Source organism: Thamnophis sirtalis, unplaced genomic scaffold (assembly GCF_051295495.1).
Source record: "Thamnophis sirtalis isolate CommonGarterSnake01/CBP01778 unplaced genomic scaffold, rThaSir2_p1.2 scaffold_1, whole genome shotgun sequence".
Classification (NCBI taxonomy): domain Eukaryota; kingdom Metazoa; phylum Chordata; class Lepidosauria; order Squamata; family Natricidae; genus Thamnophis; species Thamnophis sirtalis.
The window spans coordinates 155,521,597-155,544,031 of NW_028261381.1; the positions used below are offsets into that span (position 1 = coordinate 155,521,597).

General features: G+C 41.6%; 1 protein-coding gene across 8 annotated transcripts in view; it reads left to right on the plus strand.

The window, feature by feature from the left end:
* Positions 1 to 22,435, plus strand: part of NIN (ninein) — a 144,092-nt gene that overhangs the window by 37,698 nt on the left and 83,959 nt on the right. For all 8 annotated transcript variants that reach the window (XM_087728676.1, XM_087728685.1, XM_087728710.1 and 5 more), the window contains exon 3: positions 8,432 to 8,513. In XM_087728676.1, the coding sequence (XP_087584802.1) occupies positions 8,432 to 8,513 (82 nt within the window). The remainder of the gene's footprint in view (positions 1 to 8,431; positions 8,514 to 22,435) is intronic.

A 22,435-nucleotide genomic window follows, 5' to 3' on the forward strand; every position in this document is an offset into this window, starting at 1 on the left:
TAAAATATTCCATTTTTCTAGGAGAGGAAGGGGTAGGTGCTAATTTCCTACATGACTTCTGGGGCCACGAGGCTTATCCAAATAACACAGAGGGGAAGTCACAGAGGTGGATGGGAGAATTTTCCGTGTGTTTTGTTTCTACCTCTTACACTGTTGTCCTAAACCAGGTAGTGTAGCAATAGAAACAGGCCGCAGATCTGTCTGCTTCGCAACCAGTGATGATTGGTTCATCTCACGTGCCTTTGGCATGTGGAGAAACACCCAAGTGAAAACATTTGCTACAGTTTTGGAGAAGCAGATACCCTGCCATATCCTGGTTTCCGCCCCTAAAGACCCTCACGTTGCAAAACTAGAGTCGAAGCTTTGGTCTCCTTCCACCCAAGGGATGATGTGGGTGAGATAATGGGTTTCCAGGGCTGCATTTTTTTTGCACTTGTGTGCTTTAAATCAGGCTTGTGATATCATCGGATAACTCCTTCCAAAGACATTACTTTCTCCTATGCTAATAGCATAGTTGTTTTAAGCAATAGCATTGATTTAGCACAAGGTCACGGTGGCTCGGTGGCTAAGATGCTGAGCTTGTCAATTGAGAAAGGTTGGCAGTTCGGCAGTTCAAATCCCTAATGCCGCATAACGGAGTGAGCTCCCGTTACTTGTCCCAGCTTCTGCCAACCTAGCAGTTCTAAAGCATGTAAAAAGGCAAGTAGAAAAATAGGGACCACTTTGGTGGGAACGTAACAGCATTCCATGCGCCTTCGGTGTTTAGTCACGCCCGCCACATGACCATAGAGACATCTTCGGACAGCGCTGGCTCATCAGCTTTGAAACTGAGATGAGCACCTACAGTCGGGAACTACTAGCACATATGTGCAAGGGGAATGTTTACATTTACCTTTACCTATTGGTTTAGCTTTAGAGAAAAGTTTTTACTTTATTATCAGCTTTCAATTGCTAGAATTTTGCCTCTTGATTAGGATTTCAGAGGGTTTTTTAAAAAAAAAAAAAAAAAAACAGGTCCCGCGACCTGAAAAAGTTTGAAAATCCGTGTTCAAAAACAGTGTTTCTCAACATTGGTGACTTTAAGATGCATGGACTTCAACTCCCAGAATTCCCCTGGCAGCATGGGAATTCCTGGAGCTGAAGTCCACACATCTTAAAATCACCAAGGTTGAGAAACACCATTCTAGAACTATTGGAATGTGTTAAAGGAGGGCATTCTGTATTGCCTTGTCTGTCTGAATGCAACAATTCAGACAGCTCTACTGAAATAGTGTAGCTATTGGGTTCAACAGCAATGTAAATGCTGAAGTAGCTTTTTGTAATTTAGTTACAGAAGTTACTTTAGTTACTTTCTGTAATTTAGTTCCTCCAAATGTGGTGGGTCTAATACTCTAGAATTTAGTCATGCCTGGTAGGAGTCCTGGACATTTTACTCCCAACATACCTGGGGAATGGAGAGATTTGATTGATTGATTGATTGATTTGATTTGATTTTGATGCTGCCAACTCCAAAAGGTTTACAACTCAAAGTCAGGTCTCATGAAAACACTACTTGTACCTCTCTTTTTTTTTTTTTTACCTTTCCCTACTTTATAAGCTCAACACCACCTTCTGTAAATTTTGATTCATACATTTTTAAAAATGAGCCTCTCAAAAGTAGAAGCTGTGCTTTTTTTTTAACTCCAGAAAACCCAGAGGGACTGACATCACAAACACTTTGAAGGGAACATTAAAAATGTAGTATTTTAAGTTTCTTTGGACTAGGTTTGCTTTCCACGCTACAGTGCTTGAAATTTTAACCTGTTGTGGACTGGAACTGGCCATGTTTTTGCACTGAACAGGCAAGTCGTGTCAGGGATCATATCTGATGTGTCTTTTGGTGAAGTTGGACTAGCAAAATTTTAGTATTAAGAGAACTATAGAAGGCACCAAATTAGCAAAAAACATGATGCATAGTTATTTGTGTCACTTGAAACTCTGTACTGGGGAAGATTGTGGCCATTTTAGAGCTTTTGTTTAGAACCTCTGTTCACCAATACAGGTAGTCCTCGACTTACAACAGTTCGTTTAGTGACCCTTCAAAGTTAAAACAGCACTTAAAAATGAGACCTATGACCATTTTTCACAGTTAAGACCTTCACAACATTCCCCAGGATCATGTGATCAAAATTCACACACTTGGCAACTGATTCATATTTATGACCATTGCTGTGTCCCAGGGTCATGTGATCACCTTTTGGGACCTCTTCACAAGCAAAGTCAATGAGGAAGTCAGTTTCACTTAACAACCGGGTTACTAACTGATGAACTTCAGTGATTCACTTAACAACTGTGGCAAGAAAAGTCGTAAAATGGGGCACAACCAGTGGTGAAATTCAATTTTTTTACTACCAGTTCAATGGGTGTGGCTTGGTGGGCATGGTGTGGCTTGGTGGGCGTGGCAGGGGAAGGATTCTGCAAAATCTCCATTCCCACCCTATTCTGGGACCAGCCAGAGGTGGCATTTGCCGATTCTCTGAACTACTCAAGATTTCCGCTACTGGTTCTCTGAACTGCTCAAAATTTCCACTACTGGTTCTTCAGAACCTGTCAGAACCTACTGTCCCAATGACTAGATTCATACATGGGACAGTAACTGGTGCATTTTCTGGTGCCAACCAGACTACAGTACACTTTGCTTTTCCATTGCCCCCTGAGCATATGCTGTAGCCCTCCAAGACATGTCCTTCACCTGTGGCCCCTCTAGAATATCCTATGGCCTTGGTTGAAAAGCACTCTTTTAAAGCATAAAGGCCCTTTCCAGTCTAATACTAAATCCCATTTATAAACCTAATTCTCTTTTCCTCTATAGTGAGCTGTACAATGTTTCCCCAAACTGACCCAAAGATGCTTTTTCAAAAGGCAACTAGACTTCCTGGTTTTTCTTTGAAGGTGTTTCACTTCTTATTCAAGAAGCTTCTTCAGCTCTGATTTCCCCAAACTGATTTTTTTAAGTGAAATGCCTCAAGGCACAAAGGTGTTAAGATACTTTCAACTGAATATGCAGAGTGAGATCTGCATTCTTCAGAAAAAACAATGGTGCAGGTGTACATTTGATACATTCTATAACAGGTCCAGAGCGTAGTATTTAATATAGCATCTTGCTGTTCCTTTGTCTGATTGATTGCAAAAATGGTTTGGCTTGTTTTGTTTTTTTTACCTGTCTTGTGATCCATCCGTGTGGGCCAGGCGGCATTCCAGGAACAGAAGGATATTTCAGGAAAGAATCGATACAGAAACCCAGTGTTAAAAATAACAATGAATCCAATTGCTAGAGTCCTGATTAGAAGCAACAAAGCCTACGCGGGGCAACTTTGATCCATTTCCCACTCAGCTCACCCTGTCAAATTGTGACATTGTTTCCCTCTCCACACCCCACACCCCTTCTGAACTTGGTTTAAATTCACTCTTCTTAATCTTCCCTTTGAGCTTCAGTCACGGTAAAATTGCTTCACGTGATCCAAACCCTGGCCATCTGTTCTGCTTGCAGCTGCAATTTCAAGGAAGGAATTTTCAACCCCAACAGAGAAATGTTCATTTCTTCTACCCCATCAAATGAATGCCCTTCCGTCTTCTCAACCCTTTCCTTTTTTCTTTTTTTTTAAATTAACTTAAAATTTAGTCCAGTTGCATAATAAATGGTAGAGTCCTTGATGCTCTCTGGGTTTGGTTCTTTGCTTGTAGACATTTAATTACCCAAATAGGTAACATCATCAGTGTTAAGAAAGTGAGGCTTGCTCTTTGTATATATACAGAAATATGTCCTGCCAATGTGATAGGAGCATTGTTTTCTGCTTGGTAATTCCTTGATTAGAGTATTGCTTTAGGGCTGTGATGGTGAACCTATGGCACGTGTGCCGGAAGTGGCATGCAGAGCCATCTCTCTGGGTACGCAAGCTGTCGCCCATTGCTCTTCCAGGTTCCGGTGCACTGACCAGCTGGTCTTCAATGCACAGGAGCTTCAGAAACCAGAACAGCAGCCGTCCTGTCTGCATGAGCACACCAGGAAGATCTTCTGGTTTCTGGCACGCACATGCGCACCGCCCACCTGGTCTTCCGGTTTCTGGCACACATGCACACACGAAGACCAGCTGGCCAGTGTGCATGCATGCACCGGAAACCAGAAGATCATATTCCTGGCACGTGCATGCGCACTGGGAGGCTGATCTTCCGGTTTCCAGCACACGCATGCGCACCCACTCCTGTTTTCAGCACTCAGTGCTGAAAAGGTTCGTTAACCTTGCTTTAGGGTAATGAAACATCTGCAAGAAAACAAGCAAGCTCAGAGAGCACCAAGGACCCCTCCTTTCAACTCCGAGCTACAAATATTCTTTATTGGTAGTATTGCTTTCTTGATTGTTTGTCTAGTGTTACTCCTTAGCTAGGTGTGAGTTGCTGAATGTGCCTGGTCTTTTTTTCCTTCTTACCAGTAGCTTTTTTATTGTCCCTTTTTAATGATGCATAAATGTGGTTTATTTCAGTGTGTCTATTGATGGCTGATTTGTCTCAATGTCAAGCTTTCAGGAATTTCTGGATGTAGCTTGGTCTAGGATGCTCACAGTTTCCCGGTTGAAAATGTGGTTGAGTCTGCCCACATGATGTAAGATTAAGAAGTTTTCATCCTGTCTTCTGACTGCAAGTTGGTGTTCATCAGAAGTGGGTTGCTCCCAGTTCTGCCCCGATTGGCTGAATCACTAGTAGCGGCGGCGGGAAGCTCCCCCCACCCAGTCAGACACTTTCGCACATGTGCAGAAGCATTGTGTGTGCGGGAGTGCACCCAAACTGATAATAAAAAAATTGGCAGCCCACCACTGGTGTTTATGGATATGCGGTGTTAGTCTTCTGCTTGTCTGTCCTACATAATGATTGTTATAGTGTATGTTAGATTATTCTTCTTTTTGCTTCTGGGCTATTGTACTGGATCTTTGGATAATTTAAGGTGTTTTGGATGACTTTTGTTGATATCGACAGTGATTCCGTATGGTTGTTATAGTCTGTTTCTTAGATGCTTTTGATATATGACAGAGCTATTCTTTTCATAGCAGGTGATGGTTATGTTATAGTGGGCAACCTGAAGCTACATGTGTGTGAGTGTGGGTGTATAACTTTGTCCCAGCATAACTTTGGAATTCCTTGAGCAATTTCAACCAAACTTGGTACACAGATGACTTACTCTCTGGAAAAAATACTATGGGGGTAAGACACCCCTAACGCCCCTCAGGGTATATGTTCTGTTAAGTTACAGCCTGTTGTGCCTTAAAATTGCTTCTACTGTATTGAAGTAAAACGGATTCTACTGTACTGCGCAGTGTAGTTGCCATGGTAAGGGCTTCACAATACTCCACAAGGGGGCTCCCTCTAATAATGGGGAAAATCCAACATTAGAAATTACGTTTGGTCTGGACATTTCCCCCCTATAAATAAATACCCGGGCAACGCTGGGTTATCAGCTAGTATTGAAATAATAGTGTTTTAGAAAAGTGGTAGGAAAGATGTCGAGTTACTTCTAAGATTTTAGCTAGTTGTATTTTCAACTGTCTCCTTTTAAGGCATGAATGTTTTGTTTATAAAGGAAATAATATACTTCAATTTGTTCTTTCTCTGTGATTGACCAGACTGAACTTTATCATCAATGTTAACTCTCCTGTTTTTTTATGGCGGCATCATATGCAGTTTTCATTGATTCTTGGCTTCTGCAATTAATGAAATAATTGCTATTTATTGATTAGATATTTCAGCAAAAGAAAATGTTCAGTAACCAAATTCTTGCTTTTCATCATAGTTTGTTTTCATAGTTTTGAAAATTAAAATGAGATGAGAATGACTTTAGAAAGCTGTTTTTAGTCAGATTAAGTACAGAATGAAGTCATGGTCTAAAGATTACTGGGTGAGTCTATACATACGTCTAAATAAAACAAGTCACAGTATGTCTTAGCATATTGGTTCCCCCGAAATAAGACTTCGCTGGATAAGAAGCCCAATCAGCTTTTGAGCACATGTGCTAAAATAAGCCCTCCCCCAAAAATAAGCCCTCTCGGAAAATATTACAACACAACAGGAGCCATGAGTTGACCACACTCGCCGCCTCCTGCACCTCAAAAATAATAAGACCTCTCTGAAAATAAAGCCAAGTGCTTATTTCGAGGGTCAAAAGAATGTCTTATTTTGGGGGAGACATAGTAGGCAAATGTGATTTATTCAATAAATTGTGATTAAATAATAGCTTCATTGCCAGGCCTTAATTTGTTTTAACTGCAGTCCAATATGTTACAATCTGTTCACCTAAAATAGTAAGCTGTAAACTATTTTACAAACCACAATAGTGGGTTCATGCCACATACTAAACCAAAACCAAACTACATTTTGGCTTAGCATGATACGGGTACCCCAGTAATGGGTTGCCAATGTTTTTACTACCGGTTCAGGTGCACTTGCATGCATGTGGAATGCTTCTGCGCATGCACAGAAGCGGGTGAGTGGAGCTTCCTGCCACCACTATTACCAGTTCCCCTGATCTGGGCTGAACCGGGAGCAACCCACCTGGTGTACCCAATAGCAATAGCAGTAGACTTATATACCGCTTCATAGGCCTTTCAGGCCTCTCTAAGCGGTTTACAGAGAGTCAGCATATTGCCCCCAACAATCTGGGTCCTCATTTTACCCACCTCGGAAGGATGGAAGGCTGAGTCAACCCTGAGCCGGTGAGATTTGAACCGCTGACCTGCTGATCTAGCAGTAGCCTGCAGTGCTGCATTTAACCACTGCGCCACCTTGGCTCTTTATGTTGGTGAAGTTAGTGGATTATTTTTTAATTCTTCCTGGTTAGGACAGCCCTAACTTTGAAGCTGAGGGCACCCTTTAGGTCAGATGCTGTGTAAAATTGCCAGAAATAATATTGATGCGATAATATTATTAGCCTAATTGACCAAGCGTGTAACAGTTAGAACATTAACATGTTCAAAATTTTCTGAACATTGAAAGCATCTGGGCTCAAACTTATGCACTGCCCTTTGAAATATTTAACATTTCTCTAACTGTGACCCATGGTTTAATTGTAAATTGGAATTCTGAAAAGTTGCCAGAGCTTTGACTATTTGAATTTTTGCAGTTTGGTAGCACCTACGTTTGAGAGTAAGTAAATAGCATCTTAAACCCAATGTACCTGATTACTTCTGTTAAAAATGTTGGCAAGTGTCCTGTTGTGTTACACTTCTTAGTTAGTTCAAGTGTGCTGTGGATGAGTATAGATGACTAGGTCTTGCAAGTCCCCCCCCCCCCATTAATTGTAATGCATAGTGTGCTGTGCACAGAGCCCTGCATAATCTGACGCTCCCTCCTCTTATAGTCAAACTCATTTATTTTAAATGTCAAGGTATTTTTTTTAATCAGGAAAATCTTCCTCTCTGCAAACTGCTTTCTTTTAAGTACACCAGTACTTAATGAAATATTGGTAGGATGAATGGCAGCTCTTAATGTATAAATGAGGGCCACTGCTATGAAGTTTAATTGAGCTGATTCCCAAGATGCTTTTAATTACTTCTTTGTGATATGCACCAAGATCTCTGTAGCTAGATTGCATGTTCAGTTCTGAAGTATTTATTGAGGTGTCATTGCGTGCATGTAGGTACATGCACAAATGGCATTCACAGAATGGCTCCATACAGCTTTAACTTATGCTAAGCTAAAAGGGGGCTTGGTGTTGTGTCAGCCATTGTCTTAGTAAGTTATGTGAAACAGGTTGTTGCTTTAAGCCACAATATGATTGTAGGGGATACGGGGAAAGAGGAAGCAGAGAATGCTGCATGAACTCAGCTATTGTGTTTTATTAATTCAGGTTTGGTGATAAAATGTTGTATGAACTCAACTTCAGGGCTGATAGAGTGGTTGAAATATTATCTCCAGAAACAGAGAAAGGATAGTTTAGAGAGAAAGTCAATTGAATTGGCAAGCAATGTTTGCACAAAACCCTTAATTAGGTTACTACCGGTATGTAGGGTGAAGCCCTACACTTTGCCAGCTAAAGCCCAGGGAAGGACACTTCAAATCAGAATAAACCACAGGTGCCTTCCTAGTCAGCTGTTGTGTGAATATCATAGGGCAGTAAAAAGTGAAGAGGTTACTCAACCTTGACTGCGCAATATTGTACCCAAAAAAACCTGGAGTTGTAGAGTTGCTGGAAAAGCCAGTGGGAAAATTTGGGAGAGTGGATTGGAAGTGGTGGTGGTAGTGGTGGTGGTGAGGTCCCTGGGAAGTTCCCAATATTTTTGAGACTTGGAGAAGACACCAGAACTGTTTGCATGATGGAATAAGCCAAATTTGGCACCAACTAGGGGTAAGGCACATTGTACTACAACATACCATGTACTGATAATTCCTTCTTCTTTTTTTAAAGGTCCACTTTGACCAGTTTAAAGATGCACTAATCCTCATCTTGTCTAGCACATTAACAAATGAAGAGTCCTTTCAACAACCAGGTAAGACCTGTTTTGGAAATGTTGAGTTTCTGGAAACCACCAGGAAAGGAAAAGTACATAGTGCAACCATAATCCATTTAGAGAAGTTTCCCTATTTATAATGAAGTGTGAAGAAGCATTTGGGCCAAGTGGCTTTGATTTCCTACACTAAGTTCCCCTCCAAGTAGGAACTGGTGGCTTCACTATATAAATATTCTGCTTAATTTATATGCAATTTAGAAGAAGTAGCTGCAAGCAGGAGGAGGGACATGTCAACTCATCAAAAAGGTAACAGGTTTTGATTGGTTGGCAAATAGAAATTAGAAATATTGGTGTCAAACAAATTCAGGTGTTCACAGCATACTTTGATTTAATTTTTAAAACTATTTTGGAGGAAGTTGCACACAATATGGTACTCATGGGCCAATCTCTAATCCAGTGTTTCTCAAATTTGACGATTTGGAGGTGTATGGACTGCAAGTTGAAGGTCTGATGGTCTCCAAAGAAGCTATAGCACTTAGATGTACACACTGCTTACGTGGCTGAGGAATTCTGGGAATTTAAGTCCACTCATCCTAAAGTTGCTGAGATTGAGAAAGACTGGCTTAGAATAAGGAAGAAGAGAGAGACACTTGATAGTAAATTAAATGGAGGTTAGCCTCTTGGGCATTACTACTATAGAATTAAAGATACAGTCTTCTTTCTTGAGAAAATGGCTTCTGATTAAGTGTGTAAAATGAGAGCTAGCTTAATGTAATGCAGTTAAACTTTTTGCACTTTAACATATGCTCTAAAATTAAAACATTGCAAAGCTAAGGAAATATTTTGGATGTCTTTAGTAGCTGAAGGGACAGCCAAGCTGACTTTGTTTTACAGAAATAAGTGTTAAAATATAGTATAACAATAAGGGTTTCAGCACAGTTAGTAATTGCTTACAAAAATAGCTACTCAGGTTGATTAAACCTGACAGTAGTTAGCAAAGGAAAGGAATTTGTGTGTTGGGACATTTCTTCTGCCCAGTCCTCAGGGCTAAAACTATATGTTTGTGCTTGCACAGTAAATATTTTTAAATTGACTGGATTCATGTTGCTGAGTATTTACCAGAGGGCAAATAAAGAAGATGCATCTGGGGCTTGAAAAACCCTAAGGTTTCTTTCCTTTATATTTTTTGACTGCCACTTCGAGATTCTCGGTTTGGGTTTTTTAAGTTGAGGTTTCTAAAAGTACTAATAATATGTGTGGTCTAATCAAAGAAGTAAGAGTTCTTAATTCTAATTCATTTAATTAATCAATTGGTTATTTGTGTTCCTATCCTTGCCAACCTCAAATGAGTGATGGGGGAGAGGTGGAATAATTGTCCCATGGCTGTGGACTATAAGCCAATGAGGTGAACCTTTTTCTAAAGGCGGGCCAAAACTTTGTGTGCGTGCGCTATTGCACTCTTACAAGTGCCCACACCCACAATTCAATGCCCACCTGTGCATGTGCGCAGGACATTTTTGCCCTTCCCAGGCTCCTGAGGGTTTCCTGACTCCTGGGGAGGATGAAAGCAGCGTCTCCCGGAGGCCTTCCGGAAGCCAGAAATGAATCATTTCTGAACTTCCAGTTGGCCCGTTGGGCCTGTTTTTCACCGTCCCCAGGCTCTGGAGGTTTTCTTGAAGCTTGGGGAGGGTGAAAATGGCCTCCCCCGGCCATGCACGCCAGAGCTGACATTTCTCATGTCAGCAAATATGGCTCCCATGCCACCTGTGGCACGCATGCCATAAGTTCGCCATCATGGCTATAGACTATACTCTCTCACGCACACACACTCAAGCTAAAACTTTAATAAGAATCATTTTCTCAAAGGAACCATCATAATGTTCAAACTCTGCTCATGGAAGTCTTGATTTTTCATAATTTCTAACGTTGCTTGTCCATGACTTGATCAGCAAATCTACAAGAATGTGGAATGACTTCCAGCTCACATGGAAGCATTGTGGTGCATATTCGGATGTTAAATATTGTAGGCAACTATTCTGTAAACACAAAGACAGTCTTGTCTCTGGAGATTCTCAATCATCCAGCTCATGGTTGTCCCAAAGGTGCTTTTCCAAAAGGCAACTGGACTTTCTTGGTTTTTTCCTTGAAAACATTTTGCTTCTCATCCAAGAAGCAGCATCAGTTCTAATGAAGTGAAACGTTTTCAAGGAAAATGTCTATGGAGATTCTCAATCATCCAGGTCACGGGTTGTCCCAAAGGTGCTTTTTCAAAAGGCAACTTGACTTTGTTCTTTTCTTGAAGACATTTCACTTCTCATCCAAGAAGCATTCTCAGTTCTGATTCCATTCCCCAGCATTCAGTCAGAACAGAGAATGCCTCTTGAATGAGAAGTGAAACATCTTCAAGAAAAAAAATGTCCAGTTACACCTTTGGGTTTTCAAGGAAAATGACCGAGAAAGTCCAGCTGCCTTTTGGGAAAACACCTTTGGGATGAAAACAGTATTCTTCAATATAGAGACTGCCTGCTGCCAATTACCTCCCAAAGACCCATTAGATCGCACAGGGCCAGCCTCCTCCGGGTTCCATCCACCAGCCAATGCCATCTGGCTACGACCCGGGGGAGGGCCTTCTCTGTTGCAGCTCCGGCCCTTTGGAACGAACTCCCCGCGGAGATTCGGACCCTCACCTCTCTCCCTGCTTTCCGAAAAGCTGTTAAAACCTGGCTGTGTTGGCAGGCCTGGGGTTGATGAGCTCCCCTCCCCTCTCGACAGGTGTGGTTGTTGGTCATTTTAATATGTTTATTTTGTACTTGTATGTTTCCCCTTCCCGTTTAAGTTGTTCGCTGCCCTGAGTCCCTTTTAGGGAATAGGGCGGCATATAAATAAAATAAAACTTAAACTTAAGAGAATATATATTGCTTAAAGCTGAACTGTGGAATCCTTTGTGCTCTCTGAATCTGTTTGTTTGCTTACTATTAGATTTATTACAACATGAAACCAAATAGCCTCGCAAGAGGTTACTGATCTTGACGGTCATCTTGTTCTAGTTTTTTTAATGCCTGTGGTCTGACTCAGGCTTGTTCTTGTTTTTATTGTTCTTTGCGTGGTGCTGTGTTTTTTCTTGCCCTTTGAAAACTTTCCATGGATCCATCACTCGACTACAGACAAAGCGGTGCCTTTTGTAATGGCTGCATGTGTACTGCTTCAGAGGTGTGGGTGTTTTGTTATTCTTTCCAACCCAACAAAATCTTGGAAGGAAATTATGAAAAGGGTCTTGGGGCCAGTCCATCAAAGGGAATAACTCTTTGAAGCAAAACGGAATTGGCCAAGCAGAAAAAAGACCGAGTTTAAAAAAGTGTTGAATCTGGCCAGAAGCTGAAGAGGGAAAAAATGCAAGGAAAGAAAATGTCCCAATGCATCCCTAGGGGAGAGGGAGATGCCCCTCCTTCCTCTTCCCCATTCACACATCCCAGGGTGGAGCATATGCAATCTTTCCTGTATATACTGTACATGCATACAGATATAAATCAAACAATGTGAGGGAAGAGCAAAAACATATCCATGTGCAAATAGGTCACATTGTTTAGTTACACAGGAAAATATAAATGCCTCTTGTGGCTATACTGCTTGGAAAAGAGTTGGAAAGAATTCCCAAGGCTTACTGTATGTGCTTTCCTTCCTTTGTTTTGATATGGCAGCAAGAGGGCAGAGGTGGTGCCCCTCCTGTGTAGCAAGAGCTAAACCAACATTATCTGAGCTGTGGTATTCTCCAGAGCAAGGTTTCTCAATCTCAGCCCTACATGGTTTAGGACCTGGCTACCTGAGAGACCGCCTCCTGCCATTTACTTCCCAAAGACAGATAAGATCACACAGATTGGGCCTCCTCCGGGTACCATCGGCTGGTCAATGTCGGCTGGCGACCCCCCGGGGGAGGGCCTTCTCTGTTGCTGCCCTAGCCCTATGGAATGATCTCCCCGTTGAGATCCGGACCCTCACTACTCTTCCGGCCTTCCGTAAAGCCACTAAGACCTGGCTGTTTTGGCAGGCCTGGGGCTGTTGATTAGCATCCAACCCCACTTTAAGTAGTATATATGTTGTGGAATTTTAAATAATTGTACTTCTATTTTAATTTTTATATATTCCCTTGTTTGTCTGTAAGCCTCCCAGAGTCCCTAGGGAGTGGGCGGCATACAAATGTCAATAAACTTCCAAACTTCAGCAACCTTAGGACGTGTGGACTTCAACTCCCAGATATCCCCCACCCCCGCCCCAGCATGCTGGCTTCTCCCCACCCCAATGCTTCAGTAATGGCAGTCATGGCTTCTAGGCTGGGCTGAGCACAGTGTATTTCCAAGCCGCAATGCTATTAGTTGCAGCTGTGAAATTCTTCTGAAGAAAAGTAATGCTGCTGATTGTAAGGAAAAAACTATAATTAAGCCAAGGGTTTCTGTGAGAATTGTGAAACAACTAAATGTTTATGAAAGTTATAAGAGCCACGATGGTGCCTTGGTTAGAGTGCAGTACTGCAGGGTACTTCTGCTGATTGCCAGCTGACTGCAATCTCAGCAGGTTCAAGGTTGACTCATCCTTCCGAAGTGGGTAAAATGAGAACCCAGATTGTTGGAGGCAATATGCTGACTCTGTAAATGGTTTAGAGAAGGCTGTAAAGCACTATAAAGTGGTATATAAGTCTAAGTGCTATTGCTATTAGTTTGGATTCTTTGAAGAGATCCAGTTAGGACATTTATTAGAAGAACAACAAGAGGAGAATGACAGTACAAGCCATCTATGATAACTACTTACCCAAATGGTCGGTGAGAAGAAAACTGAATATAAACAAACATATACACATATGTGCGCATACACACATAAAGGAATGACACATGTGCAAAAAGGCAAAAAATAACATTGCACTAGAAGTCTGCAAATGTGGTGTTATTAATCAAAAACCTTCTAACGTCCTAGTTTCCTGCATGCAAGGTGTGAAAACCATGATTATATTATTTTAAGAGAAGGGCAGACAGAGCCGGAGGGTGGAGTTAAATGTGTCATCAATCTAGAGTCCTTGCATTGCCACAAGAGATCCAAGTTCATCTCCACTCCCCTTGAATTCTGTTGGCCCTTATCTAGTATCAATTCAGTGATGACCATTAGTTGATCAGATTCTTGTCAACTTTCTTCTCAGCAATCTTTCTGAGCGTGCCCTGTCAGTGTTGGGCAATTCCATTCCCTACTAGCACTGATGAGGTTACCTAGCTTGGTAATGAAACATCTGTAAGAAACAACCAAACTCAGAGAGTACCAAGGACCCCATAGTTCAACCATGAGCTGCACCGCACAGCAAGATCTGAAAATCGCTAGCATTAATAATATGTCACCACATACAACTGCTCTTCTGAAATACAATGTCTGCTTGTTCTGAGCTACATATCTATTTAGTAACATAAAATCTCCTTTGAGTCAAGGACAGCTCCAGGGGATTTCATGGACAAGTCTATGTAATATTGTTAGCAATCATAGAAAATTATTGTTCCACTGTTATCTTCAGCTATGTTTTTAAACTTCCCAATTTAGCCTAAAGCCGTGGTTTTTCATCCAGATGCTGAGCACATTCAACCCTGCTCAGTTTTTTCAATATTACTCAAATATGTCTATGCCTTGTTTAACACCTGTTAACCACCGCTGCCAAATTTGAGTGCTGATGGATTGGAATTTGATTCTTACATGAAAAGGTAGGGGAGAAGCAGAACTGTAGTCAAAAATAATGTGGAAGGAACACAGTTGCCTTGCCTATCTCCAGCCCGGCCCAGAGTACAATGGACAGACCCCATAAAATTAGTTCTGCCTAAGATCAGCTAAAGTACAAGTAGTTCTCATCTTAGAACCATTCATTTAGTGATTGTCCGAAGTTACAAGGAAAAAGTAACTTATGACAATTTTTCACATTTACAACCATTGTAGCATCTGGCTTCCCCATTGACTTTGTTGTCAGAAGGTTGCAAAAGGTGATCGCATGACTCTGGGACATACAAACATGCCAGTTGCTAAGCACCTGAGTTTTAATCATGTGATCATGATCACGTGAGGCAGGCATGTATGATGGTTGCAGTGTCCCGGGGTCATGCAATCACCTTTACTGACCACCTGATCAGCAAAGTCAATGGGGAAGCCAGATTCATTTAACAACCGTGGTACTAACTTAACAACTGCAGTGATTCACTTAACAACTGTGGCAAGGTCATAAAATGGGGCCAACCTCACTTAACAACTGTCTTGCTCAGCAACATAAATTTTGGGTTCAATAGTGGTCATAAGTTCAGGATTCCCTGCATTTTCTTACTTCCGTTTGTCCTGTTAATTGCTACGGAGAGTAAACATTTCAGCAGCTTCCAGGAGAATCTCTTGTTGGTTTTAGGAAGCCTTACCCATCCTGCCTCTCTTCCAGGTGTGTTGACAATACAGCTGGTAGGATTCCCAGCCAGTGTAGAAAAAAGCCACGCTGGTCCTCCTGGGGCTCACCGCGCGGCTGAGTGCCAGGTTTGGAAAAGCTGCATTATCCCCGAAAAGCCACTCTGGGAAAAATCTGGCAAGCAAACCAATCAAAGCTATGAATAAATAAAATACCTTTTAAACGTATGACTGTTTTATAATCTCTGGCACTGCTGTCTGAGGGATTTTTTAAAAGATAAAAGAGAAATAAAAGCAATGTGAAGCTCATCATCGCTCGGCGGGATGGGCATAAATATTTCATGGCCAGACCCTGGCTAGCTCAGAAATCAAGAGCTTTTTTTCCCCCCACAGCTGCTCGGCCTCCACCCCATCCCCCCAAAGCTGAGTATGTGGAGATAGTTAATATCGGAGGGTGGGGGCTGTCCTGATGGAAAAGCCTTGGCATCGAATGCTGATACATAACAAAGCATAGCCTCCAGCAATGGCTGCTTGAGGGGTGTAGTCAATCAGCTGGGTGGAAGCCCACAAAAATTCCCCAACTAAGATCTGATTTCATGCACTTGAGCCCACAAGCCCCCCCACCTCACCCCACACCACAATTGCCTCTGATCTCAGCTAGATTCCAGCTGCAATGCTGGCAGGAGCCCAAGGCTTCTGACATCAAGGAGGGTCCGTCCCCCCCCCCGTCCATTGAATGATCTTTGGGGTCCCACATTTCAGTTTTAAGACAGAAAATCTATATTTAACAAAAGCCACAAGGAGGGGAGGGTGGTAGGCTTTCCTGTTTGTGCCAGCCTCCCTCTCAGTCTTGGTCAGGAGGAAAGAGAGGCCTAGAAAAATAATCCTCTCCTTCCTTTCACTCTTTCAGTATCCCTTTTTACCTTTTCAAAACATCTAGTACTCTTCTGTGATACCCAAGGACTTACTCCAAATAATTAATTTTATTATAATTGTAATCCTAGTTATATGTAAGGTTAAAAATAAACACTTTCAGTATACACAAAGGCCTAGAAAAGGGAAGGTTGGAAAAACCAAGCCCAGTATTAGAAATATTCCTATTTTACTAGTCATTATATATTAGTCATGCCGGCCACATGACCACGAAGACGTCTTCGGACAGTGCTGGTTCTTCGACTTTGAAACGAAGATGATCACTGCCCCCCCCCCGCCCGAGTCAGGAATGACTAGCACATATGTGCGAGGGTGAAAAGAAGGACTAGGGGAGAAGTGATAGTATTCCAATATTTGAGGGATTGTCACAAAGAAGAGGGAGTCAGTCTATTATCCAAAGCACTTGAAGGCAAGACAAGAAACATTAGATGGAAACTAATCAAGAAGAGATGCAACCTAGAACTAAGGAGAAATTTCCTGACCGTGAGAACAATTAACCAATGGAACAGCTTGCCTTCAGAAGTTGTGGGTGACCCATCACTGGAGGCTTTTAAGAAGAGACTGGACAGCCAACTGTCCAGGGCAGTGGTGGGATTAAAAAAAAAAATACTACCGGTTATATAGGCGTGGCTTGGTGGGCATGGCATGGATTGGTGGGCGTGGCAGGGGAAGGATACTGTAAAATCTCCATTCCCTCCCCACTCCAGGGGAAGGTTACCTCAAAATCCCCATTTCCTCCCGATCAGCTGGGACTCAGGAGACAGAGAATAAATGGGGGTGGGGGCAGTCAGAGGTAGTATTTACCAGTTCTCCGAATTACTCAAATTTTCCGCAACTGGTTCTCTAGAACAGGTCAGAACCTTCTGAATACCACCTCTGGTATAGGCTCTCCTACTTGAGAAGAGAGTTGGACTAGAAGAGGAGGAGTGGGAAACAGAAGGGAGAAGAAAGATGGGAAGAGAAGGATAGGAGAGAGGGTAAGGGGGGAAGATGAGACAGATAAGGAGGAGTGGATTGTAGAGAGAGGAGCAGTAGAAAGGAAGGGGAAGTAGAGTAGGAAAGGATGATGGAGGGAAGATAGAAAGTTGGAGGGAGGTAGAAGAAAGAGGTGTATGGAGAGCAGAAGAGCTATAATGGGTTTCTATTTTTCTGGGTATTGTTGACAAGAGGAACTGATGTAATTATTATTTAATACTATATGATACGGGCTATGTATAGTATACATGTGAGTGTGTGTTATGAAAATGGAAATAAAAAATATTTATTAAAAAAAAAGATTTCCAAGGTCCCTTCCAACTCTGATATATTATGGTCTATGTTCCTGCTTGCAGACACACAACCCCAACTATATAATGGGACAAGATAGATGCAGAAGGAAAAAGGAACCTAGATATAGGAAAGGGAAATTGTGCTTTGAGAAATTATTTTCCTATAGAATGTATGGGAAGGATTTGCTTGAATTGCTTGACAAAGCCCCGTATAAAATGGCTGATTAATGTAACTGTAACTTGCTAAGTGGGGCAAAAACAACCCCTTATTGGATACTAACACGGGAGTGTAACTCAATGCTTCTTGTCCATTATAAAAATTGTGGGCAAAAAGGTGAGAGACACACAAATTTTGGGAGAGATCTCCTTGTGTCCTTTTTTCTGTGCAGAATAAAAGTTTTTTCAGCCTATTCCCTGGTGTGTTCTTCATTGGGCTTTCATATACTGGGCATTAATTCAGAGTTTCTTGGAGAACCTCTGCATCAGTGTATTTATTAATGACATCTATATGGCCACCCAACTCAAAGCAAGGAAACTCTTGTCCGTGTAGAATTTGTTTAAATGCCAGCTGAGCCATAATAGGTGGGGCTCACTTATTCCATCGAACCAGTACTGTGGCATCATCCAAAGACTGGAACCAGTCACACATAACCCACTGCCCGGTAGCTATTATTATTATTTTTATTTATTTTATTTATAAAAATAATTATTATTTGTATTTATTAAATTGGTTTGCTACCCAGGTGACTTTGTGCAGTTTACAAATTATGTGGAAGATACCTGTCTATTGATGTGGGTTATGTTGTGACTGATTTCAAACTTTGTATGAAGCCACAAGATTGGTTCAGTGGCTTAGCGGTAATTCCGAACGAGATCTTGATGACTTTTTGAACAACTTGTAGCTTTAAAAAATCTTGACTTAATTTGAAGCATTAATCTAGATAATGTGTCCAAGTGTGATAATTATTAAGGGCATGTTGGCATCATTTGTAAGTTTTTGTGTACTGTATATTCACTGAATAAAACCTAGAAAGCTTTGAAGCAGATCTAATTCTGTAGTCTCCCTTACATATCTATTGAATCCCTTCTACCATCCTAATAAGTTTCTCTCTAAAGCAAGGTGGGGGAAAAAAGGAATGGGACACAGAGAGAACTTGCCATTGCTAACATGCCAGAGATGATAGTGGTAGGGAAGCAGTTCCCAGCAGCCCAGCTTTAATGGTAATGGTAAGGTTTGCTTTTGTTCTTCTGGGTCTTTATTTAATCAGCTCGACTCGTTTCTGATTTTTCCTATCTCTGTGTTTCATCCTATGGCTTTTATGCCCAGGCTCCCAGCTGCAGGAAACCTTGTTAAAATTGCCTTCTTCAAACACAAGCGCCCGCTTGCATTCCCCAGGGTTTGCAATATGGATGGATGGGGTAGAAATCCAGGGGAAATGAGAAGGGGGTTATCAAAGGATTTCTGTTCCTGTGTATTTTATAATTCATTGCATAGCTAAGCTAAAGAATACATTTCCACTAACAAGGTCTTGAGCAGACTCTATATAGAAAGGGTATTCAAGATGACATGAAGAGGTTGGATATGAGCCCCTCGTATGTTCCTCGGTGTGCTTGAACATGCTTCTTGCTACTTAGCTTTAAATCCCGACAGCCTTCATCCGAATTCTCTAAAAATGAAACGTCATCTAATTTTGAATCACATCTTAATCATCAGTACAACCACAGTACATGGCATAAAATCACTGGTATACGTGTAAATATGGATGTGTATTCAGTGTACTTTAAAATACATTCTTTTTGGTGAAGTAGCTCATACATTTTGATATTTTATACAACCGCTGGAATTGAGACTGCAGCCATCTTAACACCATCGTCAGTTTTCCCTTTGCGTTGTCATGTTTAATAAAACTTTACTATCTCCCCTTTTTTATGGGTCGGAGCTGTCAGTGCCATTTAGAATTTATGCAAATCTCAATTAAATGCTAAAAATAAGACTAAAAGGTTTAGAGCAGATGGGAGATTAAAGGATTGAGTAAATAAAAATGTATTTGCTTAATGCCAAAAAGACAGAAGCTTTCCGGGGTTCCTGGATAAGATCTTAATGTCTGATGTCGGATGAAACTGTTGGTTAAAATGAGTCCCACCATTTGATAAAGAGGGGGACTTGCCTCAGGCAGCAGATTCATGAAAGTAGTAATGATGTATCATACTTGCAAGAAGCGAGAGTCGGTTTTCTCTAGTGGTTAAGGCACCAGCCTAGTAACCTTGAGGTACTGAGTTCTAGTCATGTTGTGGCCCGCCAGCAGCCAGGTTCAGACAGTGGCAGCAGGTTCAGACAGTGAGGAGGTTGGGGAGGAACATGAGCCAGTCCTGGAGTCTGGGGAAGGCTCTGATGAGGGCTCTGTGTCGGAGGCAGAGATGAGGCCAGAGCCATATGCCAGTTATCAGCTGCCTTCAGAGTCAGACATCATTGAGGCAGACAAACAGCTGGAGCCTGTTCCCAGTGTGGGAATGTGCAGAGTTGCCAGACAAGGGAACAGCTAAAGAACAGGGGTTGACTTGGGACTAAGGCCACAGATGGACAATGAATGGCCCCTCCCAGAGAAAATAAAAGAGGAGCGAAAGGGGAGTGGAGTTTGCAGAAGTTTTGCAGATATTGGCCTGTCAGCTCTCTAAGCCAGATAAGGTCTGTGACTGTAAATCCTCCCTTGAAAGACTTTTCTGGAAGTGAATGGGCAGAATTCACAGTAAATTAATAAAAGGGGTTTTTGTCAGGACAAGGAATTTGCTTCATGCTCTTGGGAAGCCTAAGTCAGAAGAAGTCATACCTTAGGCACAAAAGCCAACTGGGTGACTTTAGGCCAGTCAATCTCCCTCAGCCCAGCTTCCCTCACAATGTTGTTGTTTAGGGGAGGAAGAGGAAGGAGTATTAGGTGTCTTTTGCCTTGAGTTACCAATAAAAGGAGGGGGAGTTGCATACACATACAGTACATAAATATGCTGTCCCATCAGCAGCACTGATGAAAGATGTGGTTGCTACATGGACAAAGAGAGTATAATACTGCCTTTTATCTCACTCAGATGTATATGTACGTAGATCTAGTCTATTATTATAACGTATAATGTAGTGTAGCGTAATGTAACACCATGTACCTCTGTCTTTTGTTTGAGATATATAATCCTTCAGAATCAGCAATGATATGTGAAATACAGAAAAGGGGTAAACAATAGTAAGCCAAAGAAATTAAATGTATGAAATAAGAAAAAAAGGAAAGGAAATCCAACTATACCTATTTTACAGCAATGGCATTCATTATATAATTTACCATACTATTCCTAAGCAATCTTGCCAATCATGCTTGCTTTCCCCATATTCATACATCACTTTGTTCTTTCAACTTCTCATTTTTCTTTATCAGAATCTCATCAACAATTTTCAGTCTTGAATTTTTCAATTGTCCTTCCTCGATCAATTACTTTTCTTTCATATACCTGTTTGATGATTTGATCTTCATTCATTCAGCCATTGTGTACAACCAAGCTATTTCAGTGTATTTCTTTCATACCAGTCACTCATATATTTAATCAGTATTCACATAGTACTAATTCATAGTTCAGTTCAATTCTATGACACTCTTTTAGCCTGATTGTGTTCATTCTTTTCCAAGCAGCTTCCACCTCTCTTTTTTGTTGTTGAGGGATTATCTACTGACTTTTTTCAAACCCGGCAAAAATTATCTTCCTGAAATTGCTCTGCATTCACTCTTGTTTATTTTACTTCTTTCCCTTTCTTCCATGTCTTTTTCCCCCAAGATCCCCCCTTTTTTTTTTTCAATTTTGAATTTCAGAGCAGCTATTCTGTAATATCGACAGGTCCTTTTGCAACACAGAATGAGCTATAAGCACTAAAATAGTATCTTTACAGAACATATATTTCACACTGTAAACTGGTGTATTGTGAAATGATTTCCTGGTATCTCTCATTATGAGAGACTTAAATGCCTAGAATCAATGAGTTTCCCCTACACTCACCATCTGACCCTTTTGAAGAGAGAGGAGGTGATACATTTTGACTGGCAGATGACACAAGGAGACATCCAATAAAGTAAAGCTGTGAGGAAGGAAGATTCCCTCAGAAAGTCCCCTACAATGCAGCTGTTGTGAAGAAGTGACAGTTCATGAGTTAGTGGCAAGAATGCATAAAAAAGAAGGGCCAGAAGAGAATAAATATTTGCATTAGCATTTTTACTGCTTATTTGATAGTGTAGGTGATGAAGCACTCATTAGACGTGTCTGGGATTGTGATTTTCCAGAAGTTAAATTTTGTGCGAGATTTACTACAGCAGCAAAAGCAATATTCTTTTTCAGCATGGCACGACAAAACCGCGGTCCACTAAAGCGCGCCCGATTAAACCGCGTCGCTGACGTCATCAGCAGCGCGACAACAGCGACTGCGGAGAAAAAAAGGGCGCTTTAAAAAGCGCTTTGAAAGCAAGCCGATTCAAGTTAAGGTAAGGGTTAAGTTTAGGGTTAGGGTTAGGGTTAGGTTAAGGTTTAGGGTTAGGTTTAGGGTTAGGTTAAGGGTTAGGGTTAGGGTTAGGTTAAGGGTTAGGGTTAGGTTTAGCGTTAGGTTAAGGGTTAGGTTTAGGGTTAGGTTAAGGGTTAGGGTTAGGGTTAGGGTTAGGGTTAGGGTTAGGTTTAGGGGGGTTAGGTTTAGGTTTAGGGGTTAATTTTAGTTTTAGCGTTCACAGCGTGCTTTTTTTGTCGCGCTGTGATGACGTCAGGTACACGGTTTCGTCGAGCGCGCTTTAGTCAAACGCGGTTTTGTGGTGGAACCCTTTTTCAGTGCTCTTCTGTATGATATGTTCCCTCAAATAAAAAAAAATATGGCACAGTAGAGGGAGAAATCATCCTTCTTCGTTTGAAGAGATTCGACTTACCATGCCAAGGCTCTGCCCCACTTGTAATTCTGTAGGAGGGCATTCCACTATAAAACAATGATACCCGCAGGGTGGGTGCCGAAAAAATCAATACGGGAACTACAACCATGCAGTAGAAAGCTAAATCTTGTGAACACCCTTGTGAAAATAGGACCAAAATCGGTACCTTGGAATAACTTTCTCTAGTGTGGTATTTTCCCAATGACTATTCTGACTATGGATGAGAGGTGTTGCAGTTCAACCCAATTGTAAGCTGCCAGGTGAACAAAAGGCATGCATTCATCTATTTATATTCAATAAATAAATTTTATAGGGCCATCAAGTTGATTGGCAATTCAAAGCAGTTTCTGGCAATCTTCTTGTGGCCAGCCAGCAGCCAGCAGAGCTGTGAGGAGTAAGGAGGTTGGGGAGG